This window comes from Dermacentor variabilis, chromosome 1, assembly GCF_050947875.1.
Source record: "Dermacentor variabilis isolate Ectoservices chromosome 1, ASM5094787v1, whole genome shotgun sequence".
NCBI classification, from domain to species: Eukaryota; Metazoa; Arthropoda; class Arachnida; order Ixodida; family Ixodidae; genus Dermacentor; species Dermacentor variabilis.
Window position 1 is genome coordinate 2008340 of NC_134568.1, and position 23036 is coordinate 2031375.

General features: G+C 47.4%; 2 protein-coding genes and 1 long non-coding RNA gene across 4 annotated transcripts in view; 1 reads left to right on the top strand and 2 right to left on the bottom strand.

The window, feature by feature from the left end:
* The window catches only part of LOC142575062 (uncharacterized), a 48948-nt gene that overhangs the window by 15101 nt on the left and 10811 nt on the right, over window positions 1-23036 (top strand). The window lies entirely within an intron of this gene.
* LOC142569608 (uncharacterized) lies at window positions 15314-16870 on the bottom strand. The gene is made up of 2 exons (XM_075678620.1): window positions 16540-16870; window positions 15314-15787 (listed from the first exon to the last, which is right to left on the bottom strand). Exons 1-2 carry the CDS (start codon window positions 16760-16762, stop codon window positions 15648-15650), a joined length of 363 nt encoding a protein of 120 aa, XP_075534735.1. The 5' UTR covers window positions 16763-16870; the 3' UTR covers window positions 15314-15647.
* Window positions 19363-21323, bottom strand: LOC142569624 (uncharacterized). The gene is made up of 2 exons (XR_012825650.1): window positions 20890-21323; window positions 19363-20121 (listed from the first exon to the last, which is right to left on the bottom strand). It is a non-coding gene; the product is annotated as an uncharacterized LOC142569624 (long non-coding RNA).

Below are 23036 nucleotides of genomic sequence, written 5' to 3' on the forward strand. Positions count from 1 at the left end.
TATATATATATATATATATATATATATATATATATAGGCAGGGAGATACGATATCTCCAATGCTATTCACGGCGTGTTTACAGGAGGTATTCAGAGACCTGGATTGGGAAGAATTGGGGATAAAAGTTAATGGAGAATACCTTAGTAACTTGCGATTCGCTGATGATATTGCCTTGCTTAGTAACTCAGGGGACCAATTGCAATGCATGCTCACTGACCTGGAGAGGCAAAGCAGAAGAGTGGGTCTAAAAATTAATCTGCAGAAAACTAAAGTAATGCTTAACAGTCTCGGAAGAGAACAGCAATTTACAATAGGCAGCGAGGCACTGGAAGTCGTAAGGGAATACATCTACTTAGGGCAGGTAGTGACGGCGGATCCGGATCATGAGACGGAAATAACCAGAAGAATAAGAATGGGCTGGGGTGCGTTTGGCAGGCATTATCAGATCATGAACAGCAGGTTGCCATTATCCCTCATGAGAAAAGTATATAATAGCTGTGTCTTACCAGTACTCGCCTACGGGGCAGAAACCTCGAGGCTTACGGAAAGGGTTCTACTCAAATTGAGGACGGCGCAACGAGCTATGGAAAGAAGAATGATAGGTGTAACGTTAAGGGATAAGAAAAGAGCAGATTGGGTGAGGGAACAAACGCGAGTTAATGACATCTTAGTTGAAATCAAGAAAAAGAAATGGGCATGGGCAGGACATGTAATGAGGAGGGAAGATAACCGATGGTCATTAAGGGTTACGGACTGGATCCCAAGGGAAGGGAAGCGTAGCAGGGGGCGGCAGAAAGTTAGGTGGGCGGATGAGATTAAGAAGTTTGCAGGCATGGCATGGCCACAATTAGTACATGACCGGGGTTGTTGGAGAAGTATGGGAGAGGCCTTTGCCCTGCAGTGGGCGTAACCAGGCTGATGATGATGATATATATATATATATATATATATATATATATATATATATATATATATATATATATATATATATATATATATATATATATATATATATGTGTGTGTGTGTGTGTGTGTGTGTGTGTGTGTGTGTGTGTGTGTGTGTGTGTTGCCTAATAGCTTCACGTTCTCGCGTCGAAACTCGGTAAGGGCTCTGGCGGAGTGGTCGAGCGCACTCTTCCGTTATTATGCGATGCTTTGCAACTGGTGTTTGTCGAATCCTCGATGACGTCGAAAAGCAGTCTTTGTATCGTCGGAGAAGACTTCTGATCTGTTGCTGCTTCCTCATAGGAAGATTTGGATTCACGTCGAAGTATGGTTCGGGGACTATGCTCATCAGAGTAGATGCGGCTGAATCCGAGAGGAGAAAGGCATTGCTGGTTTCCACAATTTCCTCGATGTATGCGATTGTCGTGCCCTTGTTGATGTGCTTGAACTCTTGGCTGAAGTTGGTTAGCATAACTTCCACTTGCCCTCCGTGGAGTCGAGCGATCCCTCTTGCGACGCAAATTTCACGGTCGAGCAGTAGATGTTGTTCGCCCTCGATGACGCCATCTACGTCAGCGGGTGTTTCGGTGCCGACGGAAAAAATAATGCTGGAGCGCGGTGGGACGCTCACTTGATCTTCGAGCACACTCAAGGCGTGGTGACTACGACAGCTCTCCGGCGGTATCGCTTGATCTTGCGACAGCATTATCGATTTCGACTTCAGGTCGATTACTGCGCCATGTTGATTCAGGAAGTCCATGCCGAGAATGACGTCTCGTGAACACTGTGTGGAGGATAAGAGGATAACGAAGGTGGCAGGGTAAGTCCAGTCATGAACAGTAATTCTTGCCGTGCAGATCCCAGTCTGCATAATCAGGTGTCCTCCAGCGGTCCGAATTTGAGGGCCGTCCCATGCAGTCTTAACTTTCCTCAACTGGGCGGCGATAGGTCCACTCATGACGGAGTAATCGGCTCCTGTGTCTACTAAGGCGCTGACTGCGTGGCCGACGAGAAGCACGTCGAGGTTTGTGGTTCTTTGTCTTGCGTTACAGTTAGGTCCTGGCGTCAGATGACGGCTGCGTCGTGTTGAACTGAAGTTGGAACGTCACGTCGTCAAGTCGTCTTTCGTCGGTGTAGTCTTGGCTTCCTGATTTCGTTGGGACGGTGGCGTGTCGTTATGATGTCGTCTAGATGGTGTCTTCGTCGTCTTCCTCGGCGGCGGAGGATCTTCGTCAGTTCGACGAACAGCAACCGCACCTCCATCGGTTACTGCTTTTAATTTTCCGGATATGGGCTGACGGACCAGCCCCGGACTGGGTCAGTGTATGGTCGGCGCTGCGGCGACAGGTAGCGGCCTGCTGACGGCGAACGGGAAGGTCGTCGAGGGCTCCATTGAGTGGCGGCGAGGTAGTCGGCAATATCGCGAGGTCGTTCGCCAATCTGTGGCCGCGGCGCGTAAATGGCAAAACCTCGCAGTCCCATCTCCCGGTATAGGCATCGGCGGTACACATGGGCGGCTTGTCCGCAGTGGTAGCAGAGCGGGCGGTGGTCGGGGGCTCGCCAAACGTCAGTTTTCTTTGGAATGCCGCGTGGGTTGACGGGTTGGCGTGCTGGCGGCGGGGATGGTGGTGGACGACGGAACTGTGTCGCCACTGGGCCCGGCCGTGGGCGCGGAGGGGGAACGTGACGACGGGCTGCAGCGGCATATGTCATCGCTTGCGGCTGAGGCTGCGGCGATTCAGGGGCTACTCCGAGTTGCTGTTGGAGCTCCGCACGCACGGCGTCGGCAATCGAAATCACTTGAGGCTGTGACGAAGGCAGGACCTTGCGTAGTTCTTCGCGCACAATGGCCCTGATGGTCTCTTGCAGGTCGTCGGAACCCAGTCCTTGGATGGCGTACTGCGGTGTGAGCCCCTCGCGGTTATATTGCCGAGTGCGCATCTCCAGAGTTTTCTCGATCGTCGATGCCTCTGCAGAAAACTCAGCTATGGTCTTTGGCGGGTTACGAATAAGTCCGGCGAAAAGTTTTTGCTTGACGCCCCGCATCAGGAAGCGGACTTTTTTCTCCTCCGACATTTCCGGGTCGGCCTGCCGGAAAAGGCGGGCCATCTCCTCCGTGAAGATCGCAATCGTCTCGTTTGGCAGCTGCACTCTGGTTTCTAGTAGTGCTTGGGCTTGCTCTTTTCGCACGACGCTTGTAAACGTTTGCAAGAAGCCGCTTCGGAACAGGTCCCACGTCGTTATAGTGGCTTCTCGATTCTCGAACCAGGTACTGGTGGCGTCTTCCAATGCGAAATAGACATGCCGCAGCCTGTCGTCGCTGTCCCAACTGGTAAACGTAGCGACCCTCTCATACATCTCCAGGCAGCTTTCCGGGTCCTCAAATGTGGAACCGCGGAACGTCCGTGGCACCCTGGGCTGCTGCAGAACTATTGGGGCTGCTCCGGCTGCCATTCGGGCTGTCTTCTTGGACGTCTCTGGACGAACTTCTCTGACGATCTTCTTGGTCGTCTCTGGTAGAATTCCGTGTTCCGGGGGCAGTTGCTGTAGCCGGTGGCTTGCTCGATGTTCTGGGACGGCGCTGGTGTTGTCTTTGTTGTACGGGCTTGGATTACGGCTTGTCGGGGGCGTCCGGTACATGAACGTAAAGCAGCTCCACCAGATGTCACGTGGGGGTGACGTTGAATAACACAGTAGCAATACTGTGAACGACAAAACTAACTTTTATTGGGCGAACCTGTGCCCACAAAACAAGCTACACTTATAGCACAACGATAGCGGCGAACACGGTCAGCGTACATCAAAAATCTGATCAGCGGGTCAAGCGCGTCGGCTTTTATACAGCAGTCGTTGAATGTTCCAGAGAAATCGTTCGGACCCGCGTGCCTTCCACAAAGTTCTACACCATTCGCGTCACGCGATGAAATCAGGTAACACAAGGTTCGGCGACAACAGAAAGCCGGGTAGAAGCATCGATAACTTTCCAGAAACTTCGGATACATGCAGGCGCGTCCGGCGCTGTGCGATTACATTTGTTAGGCGGCGAAACGTGCTCGTCCAATAAAGATAAGTACACGTGTCAATATGTTGTAATGGGATAGACCCGCTAACCAAGGTTCAGCTCTCTCACCTTGTACAATGCGTCGGCCACGTGTGACTGGGCTGTGCTGATGATTGCCAAGTTCTGCTAAGGTCCCAATCGGATCATCATGTCCTGACGATCCTCGGTGGCCAAGCCGGCTGCACACCATAGAGCACTGGGGAGTCCCGGGCGCGTCCACTTATTCTGTACTTAGCGAGTCCAGTCATTTCGTCAATAAGGTAGCGGTACGCGGAGCCTGCCGTGTGACGTTCTCGTGGTGAAAATTGAGCTCTCGCCTGTCCTTCGTCAGATGCAAGGCGTTAAGGCTGGTTGCCCATGATGTACAGGAGCTTCAAGGGATGCTTGCGGTCATACTGGAAGACGACCTCCTTTTACCCACTACGGGAGATTGTTCAAGAAGCTGGGCGAGCGTTTGTATGTCTTCCCATTGCTGTCTGGCTTTGGGATCCTGCCTATCATGCCCCCCCCCCCTCCTTATGAGCCGCATTGAAGTCCCCTAATATCATCAGAGGATTCTGGCCGCCTGCTTTGAGGGCTTTGCGAAATAAGGGTAAGAATATGACTTTCTTTGTTTCGGTGTACTATAGACATTTAGGAGGAATATGTTTCTCCGGTCCTTTCTCCCTGTATGGAATGGAATGGAAAAACTTTACTGCTCTATATCTCAGAGAGATTGGCGGTGGGCCGGTGTCTTCATGTCTTGAGTCCTGGCCGCTTCACAAGGTCGGCGCCCCTATTCCAGGGCACCGCTGAGACTTGTTGCTTCGAAGGCGTGCTGCACAATTGCCCGTTGGGCTGCGAGCTCGCTGCTGGTGAGCAGACCCTCCCATTGTTCCGCACTTGGGTTATTTACTTTATGGAATGCGAAATAACGCTTGCATTCTCACGTGATGTGGTACAACGTAGGGGTTGCCCCGCACCACGGTCATGTATCCCTTTACTGGGTAGGGAACATTTTGTGTAGTGTGTGCAGGTTGAGGAACGTGCCTGCTTGCAGTCTTCGCCAGCTAACTGCCTCGTGTTGTGTGAGTGATGTGTGGGGTGGGGGTATTTAAGTATCCTTCCTCTGTAGGGACTAAGTATTTCTGCATACGCCGGCTCCACCGTTAAGGGGGCCTCTAGGGTTTCCGACTGCCCTGCTCGGTGCGTGAGTTCGCGAACTAGGCTGTCCACCCTTGAGTTGCCCTCTATCCCGGTGTGTGCCGGTATCCAAAAGATCCTATGTTTTATGTTTTTTTAGGAAGCTCTGTTTCGAGGAGGATTCTCAGTGCTTCCTTACTAACTCTGCCTTGTATGTAGTTCCTGCATGTTGCTTTGGAGTCTGTTAGAATTATCAGACATTTGTTCCTGCGGTAACCTTCAGCCGCCGCTAGAGCTAAGGCGACTTCTTCCTCCTCCGTTACCGTGCAGTGTCTCAGGGTCGCGCAGCTAATTGGTTCTCCCGTGTGGTTTACTACTGCTGCAGTGAGTGTAAACATTCTAGTGTTGCGGTCCCATGGGTATACGGCCGCGTCTGTGTACACTAGTGTACTCAAGTGTGGCTAGGTTTCGTTCGACGTAATCTGCTCGTGCCTGCCTTCTGGCGGCGTGGAGATTTGGGTCCATGTTTCTCGGTAGCGGGCTAATCTCCAGTGTCTGGCAAACGCTGTCTGGGATGCTAGCTGCCCGATCCTCTATTCCGTCTGTGTTATGCCCCATTCTTTTTAGGAGCTTGCGGCCGGTGGCAGTCTGCTCTAGCCTGGCGATCTGTGCATTGAGCTGCGCTTCCGCGAGTACTTCGAAGGTGTTGCTTAGGCCCATCTGTAACAATTTATCGTTGGGCGTGTTTCTTGCCAGATGTAGCGCCGTCTTATACGCTTTCCTTAGTAGTGTTTCCGCCTTTTCTTTTTCGTGCTTGGTCATTTTGTGGTACGGGAGGGAGTACGTGACTCTGCTGACCACCAGGCTTCTGACCAGCTTGATTGTGTCTCCTTCTCTCATTCCGCTTCTTCTTTGAGATACCCTCGTTATCATTCGGCTTACTTGTTCTGTCGATTTTTCAAGTAAGCTGATTGTGTGGCTGCATTTCTTGCTTCCTTGAATCCACATACCTAGGATGCATATCATGCTCCTTTCAGGTATGTTTTGTCCCTCTAGTTTTACTATTAGTTCTTCATTGGTGGGGTTTCTTCCCACTCTTAGGATTTCTGATTTTTCGGTGGAGCACGCCAGGCCCCTTTCTTTGACATATTCTTCCACGCACTTGGCCGCTTCCTGCAGTTTTTCTTGCTTCTGTCCTAGGGAGCCTTGATTGACCCAGACCACGATTTCGGAAGCATATATTGCATGCTGGATGCCATCAGCCTTGCTGAGTCTTCGAGCCAGTCCGATCATTGCGATGTTGAAGAGTATTGGTGAGATCACGGAGCCCTGCGGCATGTCTTTGCGTGGAGTGGTAAAGACGTCACTTCGCAGATCCCCCGATCCCACCGTTGCCGTGCGTTTGGTCAGAAAGGCCCTCACGTAGTCATGGATTCGCTTGCCGTAGTTGGCGTTGTTCAGTCCTTCCATGATGGCTTCGTCGCTAACGTTGTCGAAGGCCCCTTTGATATCTAGGGCCATGATAGCGTTTTCGCCTGCTGTGGGTGACCTGTTTATGATTTCTTCTTTTATCTGTCGTAGGACGTCCTGTGTTGACAGGTTCGCCCGGAAGCCTAAACATGCTGTGCGGGTATAGCTCCTTGTCCTCCAGATGGTGTTGGATTCTTCTGGTGGCTATTCTTTCGTAGAGTTTACCGAGGCACGAGATGGAGGGAGATGGGCCTCAGGTTTTCAATATGAAGCTTTTTGCCGGGTTTAGGTATCACCACCACGACAGCGTGCTTCCATTCCTTCGGTATCGTGCCCTCTGCCCACAGTGTGTTGAGGTATGCTGTGAGCTGATCTATCGCCTCGTCGCTGAGGTTGCGTAATACGGAGTTTCTGATCTTGTCGAAGCCCGCGGCTGTGTTTCTGGTTGTCGCTCTAATTGCCGCGTAAACTTCCTCTCTTGTAATAGGTCTGTCCATGTCGGTATTCTCTGCCCCCGGATACTCCCCGTCGTTGCCTTTGGGATTGTCCTTGCCGTAACATTTTACACGCACTGCCTCCAGTAGTTCATCGTCGGAGCATTCGTGCTGGTGAGCCAGTTTCTGAATTGCTTTGCCGCCTTCTGTTTTCGTTTTGGTAGGGTTCATGAGGGCTTTTAGTATGCGCCACGTCTTGGCTGTGCTGAGCGTGCCGTTCAGTGAGCTGCAGAACTGCTGCCACCCTTGCTTTGCCAGCTGTGTTGCGTACTCTTCCGCCTTCTTTGTGATCTCTGCTATCTTCTTCTTGAGTTTCCTGTTTAGATGCTGTCTTTTCCAGCGTTTTGTGAGCCCGCGTCTGGCCTCCCACTGCCCGAGTAGCCGCCGTTCCACCTCTGGTGTTTGTTCTGTTCTATCTATTTCCTCTGTGTGGAGTTCTTGTACCTGTTTTAGTTGTTGGCTCCATTCCTCTATCGAGGTGACTTCTCTTTTTAGTTGTTCGCTGTGCTTACGGAAGGCGTCCGAATCTGTGATATGGGCTGTGCCGATTTTTCTTTTTACGCTCTCCGCTTCGATTGTAGTTTTCAGTACATAATGATCGCTGCCTAAGTTCTCCAGCAGTTTCTCCCACTCGGCTTGCTTTGCTCCTTTAACAAATGTTAGATCTGGGCAGGTGTCTGGGCTAACGCTATTACCCTGGCACGTTGACTGATTTCCGTTCGTTAAGAGGTCGCAGCCTATGATTTCTGCCGCAGTGCATATTTGCTGCCCCTTCTTTTCGATTTTCTGCTATCCCCAGCTCGGGCTTTTAGCATTGAAATCCCCCGCAATTATTAGGGTGTTCGACTTGGCAAGCTTGTTTGCTTCTGCAAAGAATTTGCCGAAGTCGCCGTCTTTCTGCCTTGGGGGACTGTATAGATTAACTATAAATGTGCTTTTAGCTTTGTGCTTCTTTTTGGGTATTATCTCAGTTATTTTGTGTTCGATTTTCGTGTCCTCAATTCCTTTGTGTGCTATGGTGACTATCTTGTTTCTAATGAGGGTTGCTTAATAATTACAGTTAGTATCGCGTCACAGTCCCTAGATGTGATTTCGTGGTGTATAGTCGCAATGTTTCTTTTAATGAACGTGGCTACCCTGGATTTTTCTCCTCCATCGCTGCCGAAGCTTTCATATCCCGACAGTTTGGCCGGGTCTTTTATGGTCTCCTGGATCGCTATGGCTATGTGTTTTTCGGTAATTTGGCCTATGTGATGCCCACCCGAATGGGCAGTAGTATTACTAGGCAAACAGTCCCGCATCTCAGTCTTAGCCGAAACGCTGGAGCAGTTAATTGGAGAAACACTGAGCAAAACCTGGGCAGTCATCGCTAAATTATTTCGCTCACGCTAGGCAAGGGTGTCAAGACCAGACAAGGTAAGAAGCCCAATATTACGGAGTGGGACAAATTTAGACAAATCAGGGAAGCTATACGCTCCGGAAGCATTACCGACATTCATGAATGGACGGGACAGCTGGAAAAACTCGCGAATAGCGCATCCACCACCATAGAAGACGAGGACGCACCACCAAACATAGATATCAAACTGATAAACATGTCGAAAAGATAAAGGGACTCAGAAAAGAAATTAAAGGCCGAAAGATGGAACGTAAACGTTATGAGGGAATTGGCCAGACACAACAAGGAGATAGAGAAATACGCCATAAAATTAAACGAGCAAAATTGATGTAGCAGATCCGACGAAATGAACAAGGTCATGAGCCTCTCCAAAACATGGAACATCCTTAGGCACCTACTTGACCACGGCAAATAAAAAACGCAGGCAAACATAAACCAAATAATATCGAAACACACCTTCAATTGAAAAGACAAACTGCTGATTGACAAACTAATTTGGTTGTACATAGGACAAATAGATACCGAGATACTGCGTGAATACACGGGCAGTCCCAACACGGAGCTGGACACGCCTATCACGGCGGCTGAGTTTCGGGCCGAATTAATCGGTCTAAATTCCTAGTCGGCCCCGGGACCGGACGGGGTAGCAAACACGAAAGCTCCATAGCAGCGCTAGCAAGAAGTATCTGCGAGGTATGGGAACCTGACGCCTCCCACAAGCGTGGAAGAAAGCGGACATGGTCCTCATGCCCAAACAGGGTAGATCACCACAACTAGAGAATTTGAGGCCCATATCGCTAAATTCGTGCGTGGGCATAGTTATGTAGCACGTAGTGTAGACGAGGCTCACTAGATACATGGAGCAGCAAAACCTTTGGCCACACGATATGGTACAGTTTAGGCCGGGCCTCAGCATGCAGGACGTCATGCTCAGGCTCAAATAGGACATACTTAGCGCCCAGACAACTCACACAAAGGCCATCCTCGGCCTAGACCTAACTAAAGCCTTTGACAACGTCCAACACGCAGCCATACTCACAGGGCTTCAGGATATCGGGGTTGGCGAGAAGAACTACATCAGAGACTTCCTAACAGACAGAGAAGTCGGGATGAAATTCCAAGACATTGAATCCCCCACAATTAAACTAGGGAGTAAGGGCACCACTCAAGGGTCAGTCTTGTCCGCTATTCTCTTCAACTTCGCAGTTTGAGGACTCCCCCCATATTACGTAAAAGTTCAGCATGTATGCGGACGATATAAATCTCTAGATAAGCAAAAGGTAGTGACGCAGAAACAGAACACAAACTGCAGACAGCGGCACACGCGGTTGTCGAATGCGAGGCGGGCAGAGGGCTGTCGTGCTCTCCGCAAAAATCTTAGCTACTCATTAATAAATCAAAGGGGAGAAAGGAAAATTCCCCTTAGACAGAACCAGAGCACGGTATGGTGCTAGAAGCATCCCTCGTCCCTGGGGTCGAGAAAGTTAGGATATCAGGCATGTTTATGCATACGAACGGAATGAACACGAACACAATCACGAAGCTAGAAAGCTATGCTGCACAGGTAACGGGAATCCTTAGAAGGGTGTCGCTCAAAATCCACAGCCTGAAGGAGAGGAGCCTCCTAAAGATTACACAAGCCTATATGATAAACCGCATCTGTTACGCAACCCGCTTTCTCAACATCAAGAAAGCGGAGCATGACAGACTCGACACAGTAATAAAAACATGTACTGTACGGGCACTAGGCCTTGCCATAACCACATCAACTGAGGTGCTACACAGGATGGGCATGAACAACACATATGAAGAATTAACACGGGCAGTCCGAATTGCGCAGCTAGAACGACTCAGCCAGTCACAGACTGGAAGGACCATCCTTGGATGGAATTGCCTCCGGAGTGACAGAGCCAGCATGAAAAAACAGACATTCTTTCCGACACAAGGAAACATTTATTGATTGCGCCATTACCGAGAAATATGCACCCCACAGACAACAAAGAACGTAGGGAGAACTGAGCTAAAAGCATAATAAGAAGGATGAAAGATAAAAGAGCTGATGAGATAGCCAATGGCGACGCAGCGTGCAGTAGACATGGGGCTGCAGTCTCGGCTGTCGTAGACGGTGACAGAATACCCAAAATCACGGCCTCATCACGCACTAGAGATGCAAGTACGGCTGAAGAAGTCGCAATATCGCTCGCTTGCACTGATACACAGGCTAACATAATAATTCTTCCAACATAATTCTTTTTATGCATTTTTTTGTTTTTTGCTGACAAGCCCAACCTTTGGGTGATGTAGCCTGCTACTGTTGCCACAATCGTACTAACACCCATTTGTTTCCTGTTTAGCAGGTTCCTCCGACAGTTTGTACTTCCGGAGCACCGACTGTGCACTTATACACCTGTTTGTACTACTGTTTGTACTACTGATGAAAATAAATTCAACTTTAACTTCAACACAGCTATTTGGAATTTTTGTAAAGGAAGAATATCGGAGGAAGCTGGACGCATAACCCTCGGTAACCCAAATAATAGAAAAATATGCATTATATGGATACCCGCACATGGATCTGTCCCAGGGGATGAGGCTGCACACGAGCTTGCCCGAGTTATCACCGGGCGGCTGCGGAACAGCCCGAACGCGCGGTAATGAAACATAGTGTAATCACATATCATGAAATCACTGAACATTACAAACTTGAAAGGAGAAACTCGCACCTCCGGATCGGTCTCTCTCATACAACGAAGCACGTATATAGAAGGCGATTGCAAGGTGGTAATTACATCTGCCCATTTTCGGTCTATCTTACGCAGACAGGGGACGAAAATGGAGCCATATACAAAGATTGCGGCGAGAGGGGTACGCTATAGACCACATAATCTGGGAATGTGCCGGTTACCCAGGGATCAGCCAAAACTTAGATAGTAGAGAAGCCTGGGAGGTCTCGGCTGCGGAGCGAAGACCCCAACGTCCAGCAGCAAGCCATCCGCCTGGCGGCTGAGGCCGTGAATAAGCAACGTCTCTAGTCCTTAGTCTGCGGGGCAGTCCCTGATTCCCCCTCGGCCTGCGCGCCGGGACCGGGCTCAGACCGGGCGCTTTGGGTATAAATAAAAGTTCATTCATTCATTCATTCATTCATTCATTCATTCATTCATTCATTCATTGAAGAAGCCAGTGGTTAAACGCATTGGACGGAAAGAAAACGTTAAAGAAAAATGTAAATCAGGGTAAAGCAGAAATTTTTTGACAATTGTGAAATAGGCTTATTTGGCAGATTCTATTCAAGCTCGTAGTGCTGCTTGCGGACGGAGTCTGCCTCCTCATTAGGCTCCCGCCGCCTCTCGCAGCAATGGCCTGTTGGCAGTGGTACGACGGTTGGTTTCGAATGTTGTTCATTCAGCACGTACGTTAAGAGGAAGCTTTAGCTCGGGCCCAACTCCCACGCGGCCTATTCAAATACATGTAAAACGCACAAACGTTTTTCTGAGATAACCCCTGGATGAATATTAATTACATTTGTTGCAATAGAGAGAGAAAGTTAAATTCTAGCGACTGTTGCAAGCGGAATTTCGATTACGTTCCTGAATTTTGTTAAAAGAATTTTCAAAAATGCGGAAGTTCAAAAAATATACAAGGACGAAGTTGCCAAATCAATAACTCTGCATCAAAAACAGATATCGCAGTTCTGTAAAGGCATCCATTAGACCACTGAAAGCGGACAAATTCGATATGTCATATTATATCTTACGTGATTTTGTTACGTTGTTTACAAAGGTTCTGCAAAAGTTGTATTTCCATATTACTAAATTTTTTGAGATTAATGTACAGCACATCAGTTTTGTCCGCTTCAGATGTACTATTAGGTGCAATTCACAGAATTGTATTATCGTTTTTCGTTTTTGAGGTACAGAGTTGTAAACTTGATAGTTTCGTTTCTTGAAAATTTTTGATTTTTGCCAATTTTTAATAAAACATGGAGGACCTAAATCAAAAATTCAAAACAGGCAGTCACTACATTTTAAGGTTTTCTTTTAAACGCAACAAATCTCGTCGAATTTGGTGCAGTGGTTGCCGAGAAAAACGCATTGTGCTTTTACATGTATTTAGATGGGAGGACCTGAGCTGGAGCTTCCTCTTAAGCACTGGACCTCGGACTACACAGTGACCCCAGGGGGCGGGAAAACTGTTAGTTAGTTAGTTAGTTAGTTAGTTAGTTAGTTAGTTAGTTAGTTAGATAGATAGATAGATAGATAGATAGATAGATAGATAGATAGATAGATAGATAGATAGATAGATAGATAGATAGATAGATAGATAGATAGATAGATAGATAGATAGATAGATAGATAGATAGATAGATAGATAGATAGATAGATAGATAGATAGATAGATAGATAGATAGATAGATAGATAGATAGATAGATAGATAGATAGATAGATAGATAGATAGATAGATAGATAGATAGATAGATAGATAGATAGATAGATAGATAGATAGATAGATAGATAGATAGATAGATAGATAGATAGATAGATAGATAGATAGATAGATAGATAGATAGATAGATCCGGGAAAGTCGGTGAAGTAGCCTAAGAATGCAAAGGCATTAAAGCGTACCGCAGCCGACCACAATGGTTTGTATTGAGAAAATAGAGGGACATTACAGGATATCCGTTCAAGTAGTTCAATGTAACTTTTCTTAGCACTGCAAACCTGCATAGAATGCAGTGAAGCCCATTTTTACTGAAATGGTCGCGTCGAGATTCCTGCCACGCACTTGTCCAACTGTGTCGTACTGCGGCGTTTTATTTAGATTACCAATAAATCCAATTATTTATGGTGCCTAACTTTGCTAAATTTGCTTCATTGGCGGAATTTGCGCCGTTTCCTTAAGTTTTTCACATATGCTATATACAAGGGGAACTCAAGCAAACGTATTGGGCACGAGCATATTATCCACGATTAGGGCATCACGCATCGCGCTTCTTATGTACTCTAACGCATCAGTGCAAGGCGGAGAAAGTGACACATAGCTGCATACAAGGACACACTTGGATGGTGTAAGAGCTACAAATTCCCCAGTGGACGAATCGGCCACAATATTCCACATAACCTAAAACAACTAGTTTAGAATAAATTAAGCTTGTTTGTGAAATGCACCCCTTACACAATCAACACATATCAAGGAGCCATGTTGCTTACAAATGAAGCAATAGATCAACTAGGTACACGCGCAGAATAGCATTCCCGGAAGATAAGAAGCATCAAGTTTAGGACACAACGCTACACAGACCCGCTGAAACACAGGAAGAGCCATGCATACCACTGAATAGGACTGTAGGTTCGAACAGCAGGAAACAAAATCGATGTACCTGCAAACCTCTCTATTTCCTGTCAAGTCTCCAGGCATCGATCACATAGCGAGACTCCGTCGCACTCACAATAAATTGAGCAGCAAGGACCCCAGGTCTAACTTATCAGTGGCATCCAGTGCACGGCCGGCCTGCAGCCTATCTTTGCCACCAACCAACACCGTAACGGGGGCCTACTTCTTCCGTATGTTGCCCTAAAACCGCACCACATGTAAAGGACATTTTGTTTAATTCAGTTCCAGTGGTTTTCGTGCCAAAGTTTTCGCAGGCTTCAGTCGGGAACTCCACATTAAGTTTGACGCTCGTGGGATCTTTAGAGTGACCCCAATGCACTGTAAACAGGCTTTTTGTATTTCGCGCCCATTCAAATGCCATCCGCCGGTGGTGTTTCATCCCGCGCCCTCGTGCTTAGCAGCGCAATACCATAGCCAGTAAGACTCCGCGGCGGCGCAGGAGATTTTGTGAGAATGCCAAGCGTTGAATGGCTTCTATTCTCGTTCTTCGTGAACCAGAGGTCGATGCCTGCAAAGAATGCTGCATGTTGAAAAGCATGCCTGTCTAGTCGAACTTTCTTCCTTTTATAAAGATCGACTATGTGTGTATATACACGTACGTAATTCGCCTAGAGGTCTGAGGCAATGCCTCAATTTATTTTCCCAATTTTTTGCTCTCCTGTTGCTGCATTAATTTTTAGGAAGTCTAATCAGTCTAGCTTGAGAAAACATTGCAGCCTGACTGACCATCTTAAAAGTGTACAGTCAGCACTACTTCCTGAAGTGAGAGATACAAGACGTCCTAACTGAAAAGTAAACAACAGATAAAGGCAGAAACTATGAAGTCGCATGGCTTACCCATAATCAGGTAAAGAGTAATAAAACTGAAGGGCGTAGCTATAGCAGCAAGTTATAACATCTTGACTTCCCGTAGGTAGCGGACCATAAACAAAGACAGAGCGAAGAGGAGACAAAGCTCACAGCGGTTCATGTGTCCGCTCTTCTCCTTTTAATGGCTTTGTTCATTGTAAGCTAGGCATATATGATGTCAGGATATGCCAGCTCATGGCTGTTATAATAATAAGGTATCCGCAAATTCGGACAATGCAAGAACGACGCCCCCCAAAAAGTAAATATTCAAGCCAACTACAAACATCGCATAGGTGAGAATATATTTTCACAAAACAGGAAAAACGGAAAAATCTCGCGACAATTAGGTAAAAGCGCCGTACGAGTTTCAGCAGATCTTTACGGAAAAAAGCAACACGGAAATGTCCGCGTCAACGGAGAGCTGCGCCATCCGTCGAATTCTCACGAGGCGCCTCATCGTAAAGATCGCCCGAGGGCACCGAAGACCCCAGCTCAGCGATTACAGAGCCGATTTCATGAAAGCCTATAACGTCCTAATGAACAGCCCGGACGTCCGCGTACTGCTTGAAAAGTACGAGAATATCTTGGAAAATTGCTCCGCCACAGACATAACAGCAGTGGAGTGACCGGCCCCTATGAACTGGAACGCCCCGCACGTATGTTGACGATCTCGTAGTGCTCGCCGTGGGAAAAGGCAGCGCGTCGAAGGCGATGACGGCGGGTCTCTCGGCGCCACGAGCGAAGCCAGCCACGCGAAATCTGTGGGTGCACTCGAAGCGAGACGCGTCGCCCTTGCGCCGAGTCCCACCAGTGGAACAGGGGCTTGGACTGCACGGTGCTCCTGCGATGGTCAGGCGGTGGCCGGAGGCTTCGACAACACGGGGCTGGAGTGGAGATCGCCCGGGATGGCACGCTATGCCAGCTCCGAGCTCGTTCCGCCTACTGCGAGCCATCGTCTGGGTTGCTGAAGCTGGAGTGAGAAGCGACGCGGTCGCTGCGTCTGCCGATCCACGACCGACACGACTTGGGAGGCCTCTTCTCGTGCGATTCCCCCTGAAACATCAAGAATGTGCACTGAATAACAATATTTGTGCCACTGTTGTTAGAAAGTTCTTGACAGTTAGGTTCTTCTCTTCTATAATATATTTCTTTCGGATAATTACTTTCAATACTAAACACTCAAAAAACGAGTAATCAACTATCATATTTCTATATTTTAATTATGTTTAATTTATTAAAGGTCTAATCGAATCAGATGCATTTGGCTCCTGGGCGCTTACACAGGAATTGTCATAACGCTAGACGTGCTCACTAGAGCAAATGTCACCCAACCGTGATTTTCGACGTTCTAGGAAGCAAAAACAACCTGCCTGTGCCAAACATCAAGTTACAAACAAAATGTCTCCGCTTCCTTCCGCTGTTGACTACAGTCAATAAAACAAGGCTGCCACAATAGGAATACGTCCACACGAGGTGAGTGCAGTGTCGAATGTGTTCTCTTTGTATTTTGCCTTCGGCTGCGCATGAAAAACATTTAAGCATGTTTCAACATGTCGATGAACAGGCTTCAGGAGCCTGCGCACCCAAAGTATAATGGACACGCACGTTTCGATTGGGATTACCACTACGTGAGAAGGTGTATTCGAAATAGGGCTAAAATTGTTTCGCGCGAGGATTCTAAGGGGCCTTGGTGTGCGGTGCCATCGACATGAGGGCTACCTCTCGCCAGAGCGCTGCATAAAGGATACCTTTAAACTGTCTCTCTCAGAAATGATATGCCTGATAGGACACGTAAGAATATTCACCTGTCTTCAGTTCCGTGGACAAAGGCGTGCGGGCAAGCGTGTCCGGACCAATGGAACGCCGACACGAGGCAGCCGCCGGAAGGAAAGACCCCGCCGCGATGCCTGCCGCGTTTTGTCCACTCACGAGAAAGTTGAGACCGAGGATCGCCGTGTGCGCACACGGTCGCTGATCCCTGAACGCGGCCACAGCCGTCGTCTTGTTGAGCAGCGCGGCGAAATCCATGGCCAGTCGTCTTTGTATCCCGGTGCGAATTCGTGGCTTCGGATTGAGGGCGTTGAATCATGATTGGCAGGAGGTGTCGCAAGAGTATAGCTCGGCGGTATAGAAGGAGTTTCCGCTGGTCGCTTCCTAGAATTCTCGGCGGATTACTTAGATGAAGCACTGCGGGACGAAAGAGCCTAGTAGCTTGCACAGAATGTAAACGGGTGCGCAATGCACGAGGCAGGCTGCGTTCTTCTTTTTCTTCTACCCAAGCGCATAGAACTTATGCGAGCAAATATCTTCTCAAAACTCCAGATTCTTCTTTTCCTTCTTCTTCTTCTTCTTCTTCTTCTTCTTCTTATTATTATTATTATTATTATTATTATTATTATTATTATTATTATTATTATTCGATGAGGAAACATACGTACCTTGCAGTGACGTGGAAATGTTGAGGGAGCAGGTTGGCCACAGCCAGCGAGAGGCGCAGAATGCCTTTTTACACTTTAGGAAGGAAGGAATATAAACGCAATTTCAAAACGACAAAACAAAAAAAGATGTTGAGGGGAACATTATAGTTGCCTTAAGTCTTAATTATAGTTGGTTAGGCCTTAAATATTGTAGATTTTTAAGGTCGTCCAAGGTGATTTTGATTCATTTCATGATGGGAATGTTCACTTGTTTTAGGAGTAATTGCAATTTCCCCGAGCACTATACGGATCTTGGCGATCCGTCGCAGTCGGTGTGCGCTATCAGTGTAGGAAAACAAAACGAAACGAGAGAAATAGCAAGACTATAAGGCCACACGGACTAAAGCAAAACAACAGCAAAGTGTGGAGTGTCCCAGTATGGACCGAACAGCCATGCAGGAGAAGAAGAAAAAAAAACCGGGCAGGTCACACCGATTACAGTAAAATGTGAAATCACACGAAATCAACATTAGTAGAACTTCATCCCCCCGAAGGAAAAAAAATATGCTTCGGAGATGGAAAACTAGGTAAGTTTCTAGTAGGCCATGGAGTCTGGTGGCGTCGAAAACCAAAACCCCTCCGGGTGGTCGTACTTAGTCTACAGAGTACGACACTCTAAAGGATAAGATGTACGTAAAATGGCACCGGTGTCAATCTGCATTGAAGGTTGCGGGTGCTGCAATTGAATTGAATATTGCGGTTTATTAGAGCGTGCGCCCACAAAGTCGACGTTCAGTCCTAACAGATGGCCACTAAAACGTCTCATAGGATGACTACACCACAGACCAAGTCACCCTATGAAAGTTTACGAAGTGTTGAAGCTTGGAAACAAATTACAAAAGAAATTATACCACATCGCGCATCTGTGAGACATTTCGTTATTGTGGCGTTCGAAGTACACCAGTCTCCTCCTTAACCTTAAGTTGTATTAGATATTTAAATACCAGTGCACGGTTGGCCTGCCGCCTATCTTTACCACCAACTAACACCGTAACGGTGGCCCAAAGGTTCCATATGTTGCCTTAAAACCGCACCACATATAAAGGACATTTTGTTTATTTCAATTCCAGGCGTTTTCGTGCCAAAACCACGCTTTCATTAGGAGGCACGCTTCATTCGCGGGCTACGGATTAAGTTCGACGCCCATGGGATATTTAGGGTGACCCCAATTCACGGGAAATAAGCTTTTTGCACTTGGCGCCCATCCAAATGCTGCCGCCACCGGCGGTATTTCATCCCCCGACCTCGTGCTTAGCAGCGCAATACCATAGCCGGTAAGCCTCCGTGGCGGCGCAAGACATCTTGTGAGAATGACAAGCGTTGTACGGCTTCTATTCACTCTCTTCGTGAACGAGAGCACGATTGATAATGGGAACAGCGCGAACAAGACGACGACGGAGTGAAAGGACACAGGACGTTTCTTTCCGTCGTCGTCTTGTTCGCGCTGTTCCCATTATGAATGTATATCAACTCGCACACCTTTCTACTTTTATACAGAGGACGACGCCTGTAATGAATCCTGCATGTTGAAAAGCACGGCCGTCTACTCGAACTTTCTTCTTTTTAGAAAGAGTGACTATGTGTATATATACACGTACGTAATTCGCCTAGAGGTGTGAGTCAATGCATAAATTTATTTTCTTAATTTTCTGCTCTCCTGTTGCTTCATTATTTTTTAGTAAGTCTAATCAATCTAGCTTCAGAAAACATTGCAGGCTGACTGACCATCTTAATCGTCTGACCATCTGCGCTATTTCCTAAAGTGTGAGATATGAGACGTCGTGACTAAAAACTAAACAACAGATAAAGGCAGAAACTATGGTGTCGCATGGTATACCTATAATCAGGTAAAGAGTACTCAAACTGAAGGGTGTGGCTATATTAGCGAGTTCTTACATCTTGACTTCCCGCACGAATCGGACGATAAACAGACGACAACACCGAGCCAACAGGAGACAAAGCTCACCGCGGTTCATGTGTCCCCTCTTGTCCTTGTAATGGCTTTGTTCACTGTAAGCTAGCTTTGTTCACTGCTGAGATGAAGTAGAGATATGCCTGCTCATGCCTGTTATCATGTCAAGGAATCCGCAAATTCCGACAATGCAGTAACGATACCCCCCAAAAACTAAATATTCAGGCCAACTACAAACATCGCATAGGAGAAAATATATTTTTACAAAACAGAAGAAATGGAAAATCTCGCGGTAATTAGGTAAAAGTGCCGTGCGAGTTTCAGCAGATCTCTGCGGAAAAAAACAACTCAGAAATGTCCGCGCCAACGGAGAGCTGCGTCATCCCTTGAATTGGCTCCAGGCGCGTCAACCGAAAAATTGCCCGAGGCCAGCCAGGATTCCAGCTCGGGGATTCCAGGGCCGATTTTATGAAAGCCTATAACGTCCGAACGAACAGCCCGGACGCCCTTGTACTGCTTGAAAAGTAGCAGAATATCTTGCTTCGCCACAGTCAGAGTAGCGGTGGAGTGCTCGGCCTCGCGTAGCGGGAACTCCCTGCACGTATGTTGAAGATCTCGCGGTGCTCGCCGTGGGACAAGGCAGCGCGGGGAAGGCGATGGCGGCGGGATTCCCGAAGGCACTAGCGGAGCGAGCCACGCAAAAGCTGTGGGTGCACTCGAAGCGAGATGCGTCGCCCTTGCGCCAAGTTCCACCAGTGGAACAGGGGCTAGGACAGCGCGGTGCTTCTGCGATGGTCAGGTGGTTGGCGGAGGCTTCGACAACACGGGGCTGGAGTGGAGATCGCCCGGGATGGCACGCTATGCCAGCTGCGAGCTCGTTCCGCGACCTGTGAACCGTCGTCTTGGTTGCTGAAGCTGGAGTGAAGAGTGACGCGGTCGCTGCGTCTGCCGATCCACGACCGACATGACTTGGGAAGCCTCTCGTGTGGCGATTTACGCTGGAACATTAAGATTTTGCACTGAATCAGAATATTGGCATCACTCTGTCTAAAAATTTCTTCGCGGTTTATTTATTCTCGTCTGCAATATTTCTTCTTTCCCATAATTACTTGAACTACTAAACACTCAGATAACGAATAAGAAATATGAAACTATTTCTCTTTTATTAATTAATGTTTTGTTTAACGCCTAATCATATAAGATGCATTTGGCTCCTGGTCACTGGTCACTGGTCAAGAATTGTCACTTAGATAGAAGCGTTCACTAGAGCAAATGTCACCCAACCGTGATTTTCCACGTTCTACGAAGCAGAAACAACTTGCCAGTGCCAAACATCCAGTTACATACAAAACGTCTGTGCTTCCTTCCGCTCCTGATTACAGTCAATAAAACAAGGCTGCCACAATAAGAACACGTCCACACGAGGTGAGGGCAGTGTCGCATGTGTTCTCTTCGTGTTCGGTCTTGTGCCGTGCATGAAAAACATTTAACAAGTTTCAACATGCCCGCTGAAGAAGGTGAAGAAAGCCTGCGCACTCAATGTACAAACCACATGGACGTTTCTATCGGTATTAGAACTACGTGAGAAGGAGCATTCGAAATAGCCCTAAAATTGCTTGGCGCGATGATTCCCGTGGGCCTTGGTCTACGGTGCTGCCACCGAGATGAGGGCGACCTCTCGGCAGACCGCTGCATGAAGGCTACTATTAAACCAACTCTCTCAGAAATGTTGTGGTTTGCCTGATAGAACATGTAAGAATATTCACCTGTCAACCAAGACGCTCGGGCAAGCGTCTCCAGACCAATGGAACGACGACACGAGGCAGCCGCCGGAATCAAAGACCCCGGGATGCCTGCCGCGTTTCATCCACCCGCGAGAACGTCCAGACCGAGGGTCGCCGTGTGCGGCCACTGTCGCTGATCTCTGAGCGCTGCTACAGCCGTCGTCTTGTTCAGCAGCGCGGCGAAATCCGTGGCCAGTCGTCTTTGCATCCAGGTGCGAATTCGTGGCATCGGATTGCGGCCGTATCTTCATGATTGACACCAGGCGTCGCAAGCGTATACCTCGACAGAAAAGAAGGAGTTCCCGCTGGTCGCGTCCAAGAAACCTCGCCGGATTATTGAGATGAAGCACTGCGGGACGAAAGCGCCTAGTAGCTTGCACAGAACGGAGGCGGGTGCGCAATGCACGAGACAGGCTGCGTTCTTCTTTTTCTTCTACTCCGTCACATAGAACGCGTTCGAGGAAATGTCTTCTGAAGACTCCATATTATTATTATTATTATTATTACTGTTATTATTTTTATTATTATTATTATTATTATTATTATTATTATTATTATTATTATTATTATTATTATTATTATTATTATTATTATTATTATTCGGTGAAGGAAGACGTAAACATCGACACAGATGGAAATATTGCGGAAGCAGGCTGGCCACAGCCACCTAGCTGCGCCAAACGCCTCCCTACTTTTTCGGAAGGAGGGCATATAAAAAGAATTTAAAAAATTAACAAATTCACGGCTGTCGCTCTTTGAGGCTGCATAACGGTGATGCAGCCTCAAACAGCGACAGCCTCCGCGCGCGCTGGGAGTCAGCGTTGCTCAGCTCGGACCTGCAGCACCAACTCTGGGCCGACCAGCGAGCCGAGGAGGCCGCCAAGGGTCAACAACCCTTGGCCGAAACCTAGGCGGGGTCCAGGCCCACCCCATTAAATTGCAGGGCACTCAATAAAGTTATTTGAATGAATCAATGAAGTTCACGGGAAAATTGTACTTATTTCGGCGAGATCTTAAGTTCTCCATAGGTTATTTTATTCCCTTCATCACGTGAGTTTTTAGGTGTTTTAGGAATAACTGTAAATTCCTGTAACACCATCTGCATCTTGACCGATCCCTCAAAGGGGATATGTGCACTGTAAAGAATTTCCGTCATTATACGGAGGATTTCCGTCATTATACGGAGAACTGCAGGTAAAAATACTGAAACTATGCCATATTTCAAAAATACGGCAAAATCTGCCGTTAATATACGGAAAGTGCTCTCCGTTTTAAGCTTTACGGACATTTTCACTGTAATCGTATAACGGCTATACACTGTTTTGGACGAAACAGACAGAATTCCGTATTTTTGTTATGCGAACATCCGTATTATTGTGAGAAAACTTAAGCTGTCTGAATGAGCGCTCGTACTCATAAAGTTTCAGCTAACAATATTTTATTGAACACGCAAACTGTACGCATTATGAAGATGCGTACAAAATGCGAGAGCTAGCCTTCTACCAAAAGCTGCAATAACAGATCGTATAAATATATATACGCATCTTCTATTGTGGTCGCAGTTTGCCGCGCATATGGGCCTTGTAACGCTGATCATGTGCGCAAATATATGTGTGTTCTCACAAGAGTCACAATGTTCTGAAATTAAGCGCTTTGTAGTTAATAACACAGCATATATGTTTAAGTGAATGAAGAGCCGTGGACATACGTGCACACTTAAACAAGCTTGTAGCATTCAGGTGCTGGTGCACTGGGAATGACATTGGTGCTCTATACGCCAAAAATTTTGCGCACTCTAAATCAGTACCGAAACGCAGGAAGTGGTATAATGACCGTAACTGCGTTTACATTTTGCAACAAATGGTCTCGAAGGGGACTGGCGGCCTATAGATCCAGGTACAACGGTCGGGTGAAATTTTCGAATACGGCAAGCAATTAACCCAAGTGTCAAAGGGCATTGCCGAACTGCAATGTAGTTGGTTTAACTCATTCCCATAATATTTACAAAATATCTCGTCTCTGACAATAACTGCCCATTCATTGAGACAAATCGATTACGCATAATCTTCACTGTTCATGTGTTAATTCTTGCGATAAGATGTAATCGCAAACATTTGGCGCTTCATCTT

What these genes read in the sequence shown, in the direction of transcription:
- LOC142569608 (XM_075678620.1), bottom strand. Translation starts at nt 16,762, where the DNA reads ATGGATTTCGCCGCGCTGCTCAACAAGACGACGGCTGTGGCCGCGTTC. An exon ending in GTCCACGGAACTGAAGACAG is followed by an intron (nt 15,788 to 16,539) that starts GTGAATATTCTT and finishes TTGATGTTTCAG; the next exon opens with GGGGAATCGCACGAGAAGAG.